Source organism: Thalassophryne amazonica, chromosome 23 (genome assembly GCF_902500255.1).
Source record: "Thalassophryne amazonica chromosome 23, fThaAma1.1, whole genome shotgun sequence".
Lineage (NCBI taxonomy): Eukaryota > Metazoa > Chordata > Actinopteri > Batrachoidiformes > Batrachoididae > Thalassophryne > Thalassophryne amazonica.
The window spans coordinates 26346703-26359536 of NC_047125.1; the positions used below are offsets into that span (position 1 = coordinate 26346703).

The 12834-nt window shown below is 42.4% G+C and overlaps 1 protein-coding gene across 1 annotated transcript in view; it reads right to left on the reverse strand.

Moving 5' to 3' along the window:
* The window catches only part of LOC117505356 (mitogen-activated protein kinase kinase kinase 11), a 53585-nt gene extending 41757 nt beyond the window's left edge, over positions 1 to 11828 (reverse strand). The window contains 1 exon segment of the mRNA XM_034165000.1: positions 10080 to 11828. Coding sequence (XP_034020891.1) covers positions 10080 to 10836 — 757 coding nt within the window. The 5' untranslated portion in view covers positions 10837 to 11828.
* Between the last annotated feature and the right edge of the window lie 1006 nt (positions 11829 to 12834).

Here is a 12834-nt window from a genome sequence, read left to right on the forward strand (position 1 = left end):
TCGAGTTAATCGATTAAAATCGATTATTAAAATAGTTGTCAACTAATTTAGTCATCGATTAGTTGCTAAATAACTTTGTTTTACCGCAAATGTTTTGTTTCTTGCATATGATCAACCGAGCTTTGCTTTGAATCTTGAACCAATGGAGTTTTATTAATTAATTAATTAATTTATTTATTTATTATTAATTAATTTAATTTGTTTTATTTCGCTTTTATCTTAATTTTTCCCCACAAAATTTTACCCTAAAGAGCATATGTCTGTGAGGAATATTTACCTTTTTATGTTAAACTGATAATGACTGTTATGGTCTTCTGAAACAGTTGATAGATGTATTTTATGCTAACGCCAATGCTAACACATTAGCATGTCTATGGTGTTTTCAATGTTAAAGTTAGCATTAAGCTGCTGGCATTTCAGCATGTTTGTACATTTGTTTTCTGTATAATAATTAATAGCTCAGCGTTTGTTGTAAAAGAGTCAAATGTATTACAAATTATAATATTTTTTTATTAATAATAATAGCAACAATAATAATAGTAATAATAATAACTAATAATGCTACAATTTTAGAGAGAGAGACATGAGTCATGTGTGTCATTGTGAAATGACCACATAGTTTACAAGTTATACAGAGAATGTTGCACATATAATGAGTCAGGCTACAGTTTTTTGATTTAGGTTTTATGGTTATTTGGTTATGCTAATTGCTCATTTGCAGCAACAAAAATACCTCTTTTTTTCGCCATATATTTTATAACATTTATACGTTTCAATGTTGTTTTATGGCAACTCAGCACTTTGATAAAGCAATGTTTGAAATAATTATTTTTGTTCTTTATTATAAACTGTTTTATTCTTTATTATTTTATATTTCAACAGCCAAGGGACATTTGACAGTTTGTTGATTTTCAAGTATTTTAAGTTTTCAAATAATATTCTGTTGTTAAATAAAGTGATGGAAGGAGAGAAAAATTGTTTCCCTGGCACATTTTTAAAAAATTCCCCGCCAATCCGATTAATCGATTGTGTCGAAACCCCATCAGATTCATCGATGATCCAAATAATCATTTGTTGCAGCCCTACTCTAAAGGTTATCATTTCACTAGACTGAATACTGAGATGCTCAAAAAGTTTATTTAATTGTTAGCAAGTTGCCAGAGCAGACCGCCAACAACACCTGCTCCTAATTTCCATCATGCATGTGATGATGTCCAGCATTTGGCATAAAACCAAGAGGGGTTTTTGTTTGTTTTGTTGTTGGTTTTTTTTTTTGTTTTTTGTTTTTTATTGATCAGGTCCATAAGTATTTTGGACAGCGACACACATTTTGTAATTTTGTCTACGTATACCAGATTTGCTGCACACCACCATACTGTTTGTATTTGTTATTGCTGGACAAATTCAGTCTTCTCAGTCACACATATTTGTCTTTAAAAGTGCCGATTTGTATTAAAAAAATCCCGATATTTTATCCATGATATTTTTGTTCTATCCCTTGAATTAAAGCTGACAGTTGACACTACAACCACATGTTGTTGGTTCTAAATACAGCAAACGTGCTGCTAAACCGCTCCTTCCTCCATGCGCAGTTTATGTCAGCTGAGTCCAGCATGATCAAGCTACGTGGCCGCGCATCACCTCAAACGGGAAACTGCAGCAACATTTAAAAAAAATAAAATAAAAATAACAAAAAACTTAACAACGGTCAATGTAAACAATCACATCACACGCGGAGTTCAGACAAATTTCTGCTTTCAAATCCTGAGCGTATTCTGTGTCTCCAGGGTGAACGCCACACCTGGACGCGTTGATGCGTTACTGTAACGACGAGGTTTTAACCGTGATCTCCTTTTAATGAGGTCACAGGGGTCAAAGAGGTCAGTGAGGCCGCATGCGCGTGCAAACCCGAGCAAGATGCGAAAGCAAGGGGTGCATTCAGGGGAAGTGGCAGAATGGTGACGTGCGGGTAAGCACCGCAGCTACGGCACGTGCAATTACCCTGCGCACGCGCAGTCACGGTCACGCTCGCGCACAGACACAGGATGTTTTGAGTGCGTTTGAGCCACGGCTGCTGGGGCCCCCAGAATGAAAACATGCTGGTAGTGAGATGGATGAGATGTGCACCCAAACAAGGGAGGGAGAGAGAGAGAGAGAGAGAGAAAGAAATCTACAATGTGAGTGTTGCTTCTTCCTGTGGTTTCCAGCAAAACCAGGTGGATGAAGCCTGAGATACCAAACAAGCTAAACTTAACAGGCTAATCTTGACTGCGCGGGTATTAAAAGTAACAAGGAGTAACAGTGGAGCTAACCTCACCAAACTCTCCATAACCTTCTAACCACCTCGAACATCAGGATATGAATCTTCAGTAAAAATTTCATAATATTTGAAAAACTGTGAGCTCCAGGCTAATCAGAAGCAAGCAAACAAACAGACAAATGAGCGAAAATGTAACCTCCTCCAACTTTGTTAGCGGAGGTAATAAATTTGTTGATTAAATGATGCTAAAATTGAACTTGATGGAAATACTGGAGCACAGACTTCTTAGATGACGCACTAGTTCTGAGTAACTGCCTAGTAAGCCTTATTATCTCAGATACTTGTAATAAAATGCAAAAAAACAACAAACACGGTTGAGTCTAGAGCCGCGTGCTGCTTCTAGTAGTAGCTAGCGGGGCCCTGAACCCATCAGCAGACACAAGCTGTCACCCAAAGTGACGACATCCCTAATTATTCATAACTTGATGACTTAAAATAGCTCAAAATGATGGGTTTTCTAAAGCGTCACACCCAGCATCCGACTGTTATCATATACGCGGAAATTAGCTTGCAAAGCCAAAACCGTTTTTACGCTGGGTGCCAAACATTTATTTCTGCTGTAAGGTTGGTGATTTTAACATGGGGAGCAACTCATGCTTGAAATCAGCCTTAAGTTACCAATCAAGGAACTGCAAGATTCGCTAATTTTCCATTAGCTTTATTTTTTCAGCGCTAGCTGTCAGTCTCCTCGCTAATATCATTTAAGAAATATGCTGATTGGTGTTAAAACAACATATAGCGTATGTAAAATTATAGTATCAAGCTAACTAATGTTAGCTAATTATTTAACGCTACAAGCGATTCTGTTTTTCTCAATGCCTAGGGTCCACAGGACTTGACACACACCATGTCCTCTACTGATTTATGGCCAGTGGTGGAAAAATACCCAATTTGTTTAATGAGGTAAAAGTAGCACAACCAGTGGAAGGTCCGCGGCCCACCCACCATAGTCTCAAAATCAGATATACAACCTAAAAACGGCGACTTAGCAGAGAATGAGCTTGCTAGAGTTTAACTGGGCCTCAAACCCAGAGAGACAAAAATGCAGGAGATAGAGCCTCTTCTATTCTCTCTTCTGTATTTACTTTCAGTGGAATTCCAGTTATGGCATCTGGCTTTCCCGGCGCTCCACCGCCACCACCATTGTGCACTTTCTTCAGTGATCCTGTCTAATCAGCATCTTCCAACCCAGTGGTCATTAGCTACAACTCTCACGCGGGTTCTTCAGGGATAACGACTGTTCACCACAACCCGTGGCTGTAGCGGCTGGTACTAACAAGCAGCAGTCTTTCAAGTGCAGGAATGTGTTGGCGCTCACACTCTTCATTGATTTTTCCTGAACCGCGAGACGAACACCTGTTGGACCCGCTAACATCACAATGTTGAAAGTGGTTGGCGCCCTTCACCACGGATCCTCATATAACCCGGGTCAGCAAAATACATCTTAGCATCAGCATTGCCGATGTGGCAGCGTCAGTCTGGACGGTCAGGTCCATAAGTATTTGGACACTTTACTTTTGTGTGCGTGCATCGCACAGCGCCACAATAAAGATTACAATACAAGAGCTACAACATGATTTTTTTGGGGGGGGGGGGGGACACAATTTGATTTCATGTGATCCATTGTGATACAAACAGATAAGATACAGTCAGTACAACTATTTGTTTCAGGAAGACGACCTCCTGGTGAATATCCGGGCTGATGCCGCCATCTTTGGTTGGAACAAGCATTGGTCATCTTGTTTGGCCCATGGTCCGAGACAGCTTTCACATCGAACTGAAAAGCCCGAAGGTCCAGACCAAATTAGGCACCCTTACAGGACAATTCCACAGGGTGCCACTCTACTACGTTCGCCAACAATCCCAAAAAAGTGCAAAAACGCAATAAAACAGCTTAATCCGGCTTGCCTCCTAACAGGCTGGCTTATAAAGTGCAGACCTGGCAACCTGCGTGAAAATAAAAGAAAGGAGCTCAATCTGTTCAACTTTCAACAAAAACTGCAACAAACGCTTCAGCTTCAAATTTTTACCCCGATGGAACAGGTTTCAAGCCGTAGTCACTACGAATACTCCGTTTAAAGAAGTTTGGACATGATGATAGAAGTTGTTAAGACGACCGTCAATGTTTTCAAGAATCACGATAAAATGTTTGAACAATTTCAAAACTGGTGCTAATGAGGGTCGTAACTACTACATATATAACGTTTGTTCAAGATTGACAAAGACGGATCAAGAAGATACTATGATGCTTCAAAACGCTCCCCAATTTGCTATTCAGGATTAAATGAGAAGGAACGGTGCTGTGTGGAATAGCCCCATTATAAACAAGTCGCCATGACGATAAATCTGTATTATACACTATTAAACTTCCAAGTTAATTGGTGGCTCATCTATGCTTTCAAAGTGCGAGGGGCAAAGACAAGACGATGATCCGTTACGCTGCTACTTAGCAAGGCACAGTTCATTTACATCTTACATATCTTGTAATGAACCGTATTAAATCATTTTAACACATCTTGCTGCTTGCATGCACTTTGCTATTTCTGAGATTAGTTCACATCGGTGTACACAGTGCATCGGGAAAGTATTCACAGCGCTTCACAGCTTCAACATTTTGTTATGTTACAGCCTTATTCCAAAATGGAAGAAATTAATTTTTTTCCTCTCAAAATTCTACTCACAGTACCCCATAATGACAACATAGAAAACATTTTATTTTTTAATGTTTGCAAATTTATTAAAAATGAAGGCCTAAGTTGTGTACATAAGTATTCACACCCTTCACTCAGTACTTTGTTGATGCACCTTTGGCAGTAATTACAGCCTCAAGTCCTCTTGAATATGATGCCACAAGCTTGGTGCAGCTATCTTTGGGCAGTTTTGTCCATTCCATCCAGCATGTCTCTGTACATTGCTGCATTAATCTTTCCCTCAATCCTGACTAGTCTCCCAGTTCCTGCCGCTGAAAAACATCTCTATAGTTTCTTCTGGTCTGAGAGTCCTTCAGGCGCCTTTTGTCATACTCCAGGTGGGCTGCCATGTACCTTTTACTAAAGGAGTGGCTTCCGTCTGGTCACTCTACCATACAGGCCTGATTGGCGGATTGCTGCAGAGATGGTTGTCCTTCTAGAAGGTTCTCCTCTCTCCACAGAGGAATGCTGGAGCTCTGACAGAGTGACCATCAGGTTCTTGGTCACCTCCCTGACTAAGGCCCTTCTCCCCTGATCACTCAGTTTCGATGGGCAGCCAGCTCTAGGAAGAGTCCTGGTGGATCCATACTTCTTCCATCTATGGATGATGGAGGCCACTGTGCTCACCTTCAAAGCAGCAGAAATGTTTCTGTACCCTTCTCCAGATTTGTGCCTCGAGACAACCCTGTCTTGGAGGTCTTACAGACAATTCCTTTGACTTCATGCTTGGTTTGTCCTCTAACATACACTGTCAACTGTGAGACCTTATATGTAGACAGGTGTGTGTCTTTCCATATCATGTCCAATCAACTGATTTTACCCCAGGTGGACTCCAAATAACCTGTAGAAACATCTCAAGGATGATCAGTGGAAACAGGATGCAATGGAGCTCAATTTTGAGCTTCATGGCAAAGACTTGGTTTTTTATTTTTAATAAGTTTGCAAAAATCTCAAAACATTTTTCACATTGTCATTATGGGATACTGTGTGTAGAATTTTGAGGAAAAACCTGAATTTCATTCCATTTTAGCTGTAACATAACAAAATGAGGAAGGAGTGCAGCGCTGTGAATACTTTCCGGATGGCCTGTATGACACAAAGCGTCCGTGAAAACTGGCAGGTCTATAAAGAACAACTTCCTCCATCACTGCGTGGAAGTAACACCATCATCTGTTTGTCACTAATACCTTAGAATGCCGGAGCCTTGCACGTTAAGTCGCGATGAAACGGCCTCCGAAGGTGCACCCAGGAGTTTTAGGACAAACAGCTGATTTGATTATATCCTTACGCTGAGGGGCTTTTGCACCTGTGTGCGAAATCTGTCAGTGCCTCGCTTATAGGGCAGCATGTTACTGTAAACCCCCCGCTGCTGCTCCCATCTGCCTCAGCCGCCACAACAGGATATTGCTCAGTGGCGCAACAGGGTTGCAGCCATGTGGGGACATGTAGGGACAGGCCGGGGACAAAAGACTGAAAGAATTAAAATAAAGGAGGCAGAGGTGCGATACGATCTTCTCGGCTCACACACTGGAAAAGGGATGGTGTTTGTGTTAGTTGTCTGATACACAAACACAGTATATTAACATCCTCCTACTCTTTTTTTTTGGGGGGGGGGGGGGGGGGGGGGTGGGGGGGTGTGCACAGCGGGGTGGAGAGCCGGCGGCTGTGGTCTGGTTGGACGTGAAACCAACTCAACGTGAAGATAAGTGAGGTGTGAAAACAGCCGCAGCAAGATGCTGAAAGGGGGCGTGGCAAGTGGGAGACGGTCGATGCACAACTGACAGACGCACCCACTTAGTGATTTTTCACACAGCAAACTTCCAGCATAAGACGGGAATGGTGAACGAGACTTGTGTGAACTGCAAGATGAACAACAAATCCTTTGCTTTAAATAAATCCTCTGTGCTACAAAATGAAGCCAGCGGGGAAGTACCACATCTCACAGTTAATTGAATGGTCGCTTTATAGAAGCTCATGTTAAAATGTACAACTTTACAACAGAAATAAATATATTTTCAGCCTGGTAGAAAAAATGGTTTTGGTCTCTATAGCTAGTTAGCCTATTCCTGACAACTGCAAAGGTAGTAAATTTTTCATATAACTATCAATTTAAGCTATTTTAAGCCAAAAAGTATATAACTAATGAGAGGTATCGTTGCTTTGAGTGACAGCTGGTGTGTGGTGATGGGTTCATGGCCTCGCTAGCTGCTGTCAAAGACAGCTAGCCTCCCTAGACTTGACCATGTTTGTTCTTTCTGAGCATTTTAAAACAAATATTTGACATAATATGTCTTTTTATGTGGCTAACTCTACTAAAAAGTCTGTGCTCCAGAACTGCATGACATTTTAGAATTACTTAATTTGTGTTTGCATATTCACACCATTCACACTGATGACCTTATCGCCACTGCTACACCATGTATACTGAGGCAATATACCCATCATAAATTTTATACCTGCATGCAAGCCACTTGTTATGACAACCACTGTCCAGTCTGCAAAAATATATGTTAATCAGTCACCCAAACCAAAATTAACCTGTTAGCTTTTGCTAACAGATTTGTGCTAACAGTGCTAATATACAAATTAAATAATACTAAAATTTCACTCAACAGAAATACTGGAGCACAGACTTCTTAGATGATATTTTAGAACACAGCAGTTAGCAGCAAATGCTAGTAGGACACTGGACCTGGAACACTAACTGTCATTTAAAACTTATGCCCCATATGATCTTACACTTTATGGTATAAAACAGCTTAAACAGACAGTCCACCACTGTACAGTTGTTGTGAATGAAAAAAGAAAAAACTAGGTATACAGACCAAAACTGTTTTTTCTAGCAGGTTGTAAATGTTTAATTATGCTGTAAAGCTGTGCATTTTAACATGGGGCTCTATGGAGATTGGCTAACTTTTAGAGCCAGCCTCAAGTGGCCATTCAAGGAATTGCAGGTGTTGGCTTCATTTACAGTATCAACCCCTGGAGGTTGTCACTCGGTTCCGACAGCACCAGAGATAAAATCCTGAACACGTGACCTTTGCAAGCCAGGCGTGGCATGTTGTTGTCGTCTCATCAACACGTCTGCAAATCCATCAATGTGCGCGCTCGGCGGCCGAGGTGGCCTACATTTCACAACTAGGCTTGTTTCCAAAAAAAAAACAACACATATCTCAACTTTGTACCTACAAACTCTCCAGATAAAGATGATTTCCTAAACTGACAGTCACTCAGATTTTCAGCAAGATTATTAAATTTCCGATTTACACTCAACAAAAATATAAACGCAACACTTTTGGTTTTGCTCCCATTTTGTATGAGATGAACTCAAAGATCTAAAACTTTTTCCACATACACAATATCACCATTTCCCTCAAATATTGTTCACAAACCAGTCTAAATCTGTGATAGTGAGCACTTCTCCTTTGCTGAGATAATCCATCCCACCTCACAGGTGTGCCATATCAAGATGCTGATTAGACACCATGATTAGTGCACAGGTGTGCCTTAGACTGCCCACAATAAAAGGCCACTCTGAAAGGTGCAGTTTTATCACACAGCACAATGCCACAGATGTTGCAAGATTTGAGGGAGCGTGCAATTGGCATGCTGACAGCAGGAATGTCAACCAGAGCTGTTGCTCGTGTATTGAATGTTCATTTCTCTACCATAAGCCGTCTCCAAAGGCGTTTCAGAGAATTTGGCAGTACATCCAACCAGCCTCACAACCGCAGACCACATGTAACCACACCAGCCCAGGACCTCCACATCCAGCATGTTCACCTCCAAGATCATCTGAGACCAGCCACTCGGACAGCTGCTGGAACAATCGGTTTTCAGAACCAAAGAATTTCTGCACAAACTATCAGAAACCGTCTCAGGGAAGCTCATCTGCATGCTCGTCGTCCTCATCAGGGTCTTGACCTGACTCCAGTTCGTCGTCGTAAACAACTTGAGTGGGCAAATGTTCACATTCGCTGCCGTTTGGCACGTTGGAGAGGTGTTCTCTTCACGGATGATGCGAAGGAGATGTGTTGCACTGCATGAGGCAAATGGTGGTCACACCAGATACTGACTGGTATCCCCCCCCCCCCCCAACAAAACAAAACTGCACCTTTCAGAGTGGCCTTTTATTGTGGGCAGTCTAAGGCACACCTGTGCACTAATCATGGTGTCTAATCAGCATCTTGATATGGCACACCTGTGAGGTGGGATGGATTATCTCAGCAAAGGAGAAGTGCTCACTATCACAGATTTAGACTGGTTTGTGAACAATATTTGAGGGAAATGGTGATATTGTGTATGTGGAAAAAGTTTTAGATCTTTGAGTTCATCTCATACAAAATGGGAGCAAAACCAAAAGTGTTGCGTTTATATTTTTGTTGAGTATATATAACATTTGAGTTAATCATTCTACTGGAACTTTGGGTCTTACTGTAGGAGAGTGTTAAAAAAAGGACACCTTTGTTCTAGATTTGACCTTGGTTTATACACACACGAGTACGTCATTGTCCCTAATGCTGGGTCAAAGAGAAACCCTGCGAAAGAGTCAGGCCCCCAAGTATTTGGGCACTGACCCACTGGTCCTGGACTTGAAAATAAATGATGAAACCGATTGGCGAACAAATTCTAATTAAAGCACGTTTTTATGTGTGTGGTCCCAGATTACCTGAATGGGCCCATGAGTTAAACCACCCTAGGATTAGAGTTAAACTACCCTCAAATAGACAAGCCAGCCTCACCAAAATAACATAGGCCTGGTTGACCCATGAACTGGTGCCAAGGCAGGCCTGGCCAGCTGGTACTGAGTAGAAGGTCAACTCCAGATTTGAGAGTGAAACTAGGTCACTTAAAAGTGGTCAAATTTCTACGACACTCAACCCATTTGGATACATTCACCCACAAATTTAAGTCAACTGCTTGAACTTTGGACTCCAACAATATCAAAATCATTCTCGTGGTCCAACTGTTTGGGCGAAAGCACGGAGACAAGGAACTACCCAGATTTAAATGCGAAGGTGGTTCCTGCCTGTTTACAGCCTTTCACTATCAGAGGATTGCCGACTTACTGTTGTTGGACTTTAGATCCCGGTGGATGACGGGAACAATGGCCTCGTTGTGCAGGTACAGCATCCCTCTTGCTATCTGCACGGCCCAGTTGACCAAGACATGAGGCGGGATACGTCGGCCAGCCAGCGCCCGGCTCAAGGGCCCGCCGGACGCATACTCCATGATGAGGCATAGGTTGGGCTCCTGTAGGCACACCCCTTTCAGGGCAATGATGTTTGGGTGGGTGAGCATGGCAAACAGACGGGCCTCCTGCCTCACGTTCTGCGCCGTCACACTGATATCCTCGTCTGGGTCTTGCCGGGCGGCTTTCACAGCCACCAGACCGCCTCTCCAAGTACCTCTATACACCTTCCCAAAGCCCCCAACCCCAATGACCTCCTCCAGTTTGAGTTCCCGGAAATCCACTACCTCAGGTTCAAAATCTCCCACCACAGCCGGGCCGAGCTCCCCAACCACTCCGCTCCCTGAAAGTTTCCCGTATCCACTTGGCTTAAAAGAGCCATAATTGGATGGAAAGATGCCCACCTTGTTGTTGACCTTGCCAGCCCACCAACCTTCATCGCCTGATATTTCAGAATCCAAAGACAATACCTCCACCAGGTCACCTTTGCGTAAGGTGAGCTCATCTTTACAGGAAGCCTCGTAGTCGAACAGGGCCGTCCACACCGGGTTGGTGAAGTTCCCTTTTTGCGATTGCTCCAAGTTCTTCCAGTTCGATAGCGGGCCACGAGTGAATATGTTCTTCAGTGGCTCCATGGAGCCTGGAGCAGATGTTTGGACTGGATGAGATCTGCTGCTCCAAGGATTTGAAAATAAAGTACAAAGGAGTACTTTATTGCACCTCGCTCCCTTTCCTGTCTTTCTTGTTGGTTCATCAGGGACCACTGACGTGCGTTCAAAGGCTCAACCAACAAGTGGGCTACACAATAGTATTCAAAGACAGCTGAACAGCGAGGATCTTTCATTAAGATCTGCAATCCAGATTCTGCGAAGGTTCTCAAAAACACTGCGGCGAAACTAGATTCAAGTGATGTGGTGTGTGGTTTCCCAACCCATGGTTCGAGATCAAGCCTTAAATCAGGTGCCAGTTGGAATCAGCACCTGATCGACAACCGTAAAAGTTCGAACTGTCCAAAAACTGGTTTTTCAAAGTAGTTTAAAATGATCCCAATGAAATTCCCAACACTTTCGCTATCCGCTTGGCCTTTATTTTTTAAGTATTTTTAGCCATGAAGTGCAGTGGCCAAACAAGCAGGAAGTGCTGAGAAGCAGAGAAGAATAGCAGGAAAGGAGCCTGCAGTCCTGCCAACCAGTGTTTTACGACAACTTTCAGGGCTGACCACTTCACATTATCGAGCCCAAACCTCCAACATCTTCGTTTGGGCGCAATTTCGCGGCAATCCAATAGGAAATTGAGAATCCCGTCGCGCCTGTGGATCCATACTTCCGACGCACGCGTTGAATTTGGCTTTATGACAACATAAAGGCTTCAAAACAGGCTGTTGGCGCAGGAAAAGCGGTCCGAAAGAGCCAGAGTTCACTTTCCGGATGTAATATGGCAGCAAAAACACATCCCGGTGGTTGGTTCGAGGAGTCCAGCTCGGAGGGTTTGTTTTGGATCCGAACAGCGCTGTAACTCCGTCCGAACTTCTTCTCATAATCCCGTTCCGCGGTCCCTGTTCCTCGTTCGGACCTCGAACCACCTCTACGTTTGCGAGAGTCACAGAGGGTGGGGCTTCCAAACTTCTTTTTCTCTCCCTCAACAGGAAAAGTCAGCTGACAGGACAGTTCAAACGAACACAATGCAGCTCGGTGACATCCGGGAGGAACTGTCAAAATAAAACGAAGCGCACACACTTTCTTTTCAGCAACTCGAATAAGAGAAATTAAATAAGTAAAATTAAAATAAATTTATTTGCATTGCATTTTTTAAAAAAAAAGGACATTAATATGAAATAAAAAATTATTTATTCTTCTTTTGGTTGCTCCCGGGCATCACATCAGATTATCCGTCTCCATCTCACCTTGTCCTCGGCATCTTCTTCAGTCGCACCAACAACAAATTTGGCTTTTTCGTCTTACTCTTCTCTTGATACCTAGCGACTCCATCCTCAGCATCCTTCTCTCAATATAACCTACATACCCAGGAATACATTTGGGGAAGAGCGAGGGGAGGTTAATACGAAGGTTCAGGTTCATTGAGGCGTTATCCCCTGCATTTTCAGGCATCTCCAAGGGTATTCTCATGACTTCTGAGACTGGTGTTGCCATTCCTGATTTTATGTATTTTGGGTGTTATGGAAAAAAAGGTAGCACAATGGTTTAGGAGTTGGGACGGCCAATATGTAGACCTCAGTCGGATTTCCGGTCATGCTACCTATCTGTGTCTTATCACAAGACATGTTATCTATATTGTCCAAGATACCAGATACCCTCCTTGGCTCGGGACGTAACCTGCAATGAGCTGGTGTTCCGTCCATGGACTATCAACCGCCACACACTACAGATATATACCCACTGGTACCTACTGGCCTCAGAGCCTGTACAGAACTTACTACTTACCTTTTCAGTAACTATTTGAGGGAAAGTTACCAAATTTTTTTTTTACAATTAAATAAAATACTAATATATTACTGACTTGACAATTTTCATCCTTATGGCAGTACAAGGCAAGTATAAAAATAATGTTGCAAGTAAAAAAAAAAAAAAAAAAATCAAGCATATATATATATATATATATATATATATATATAT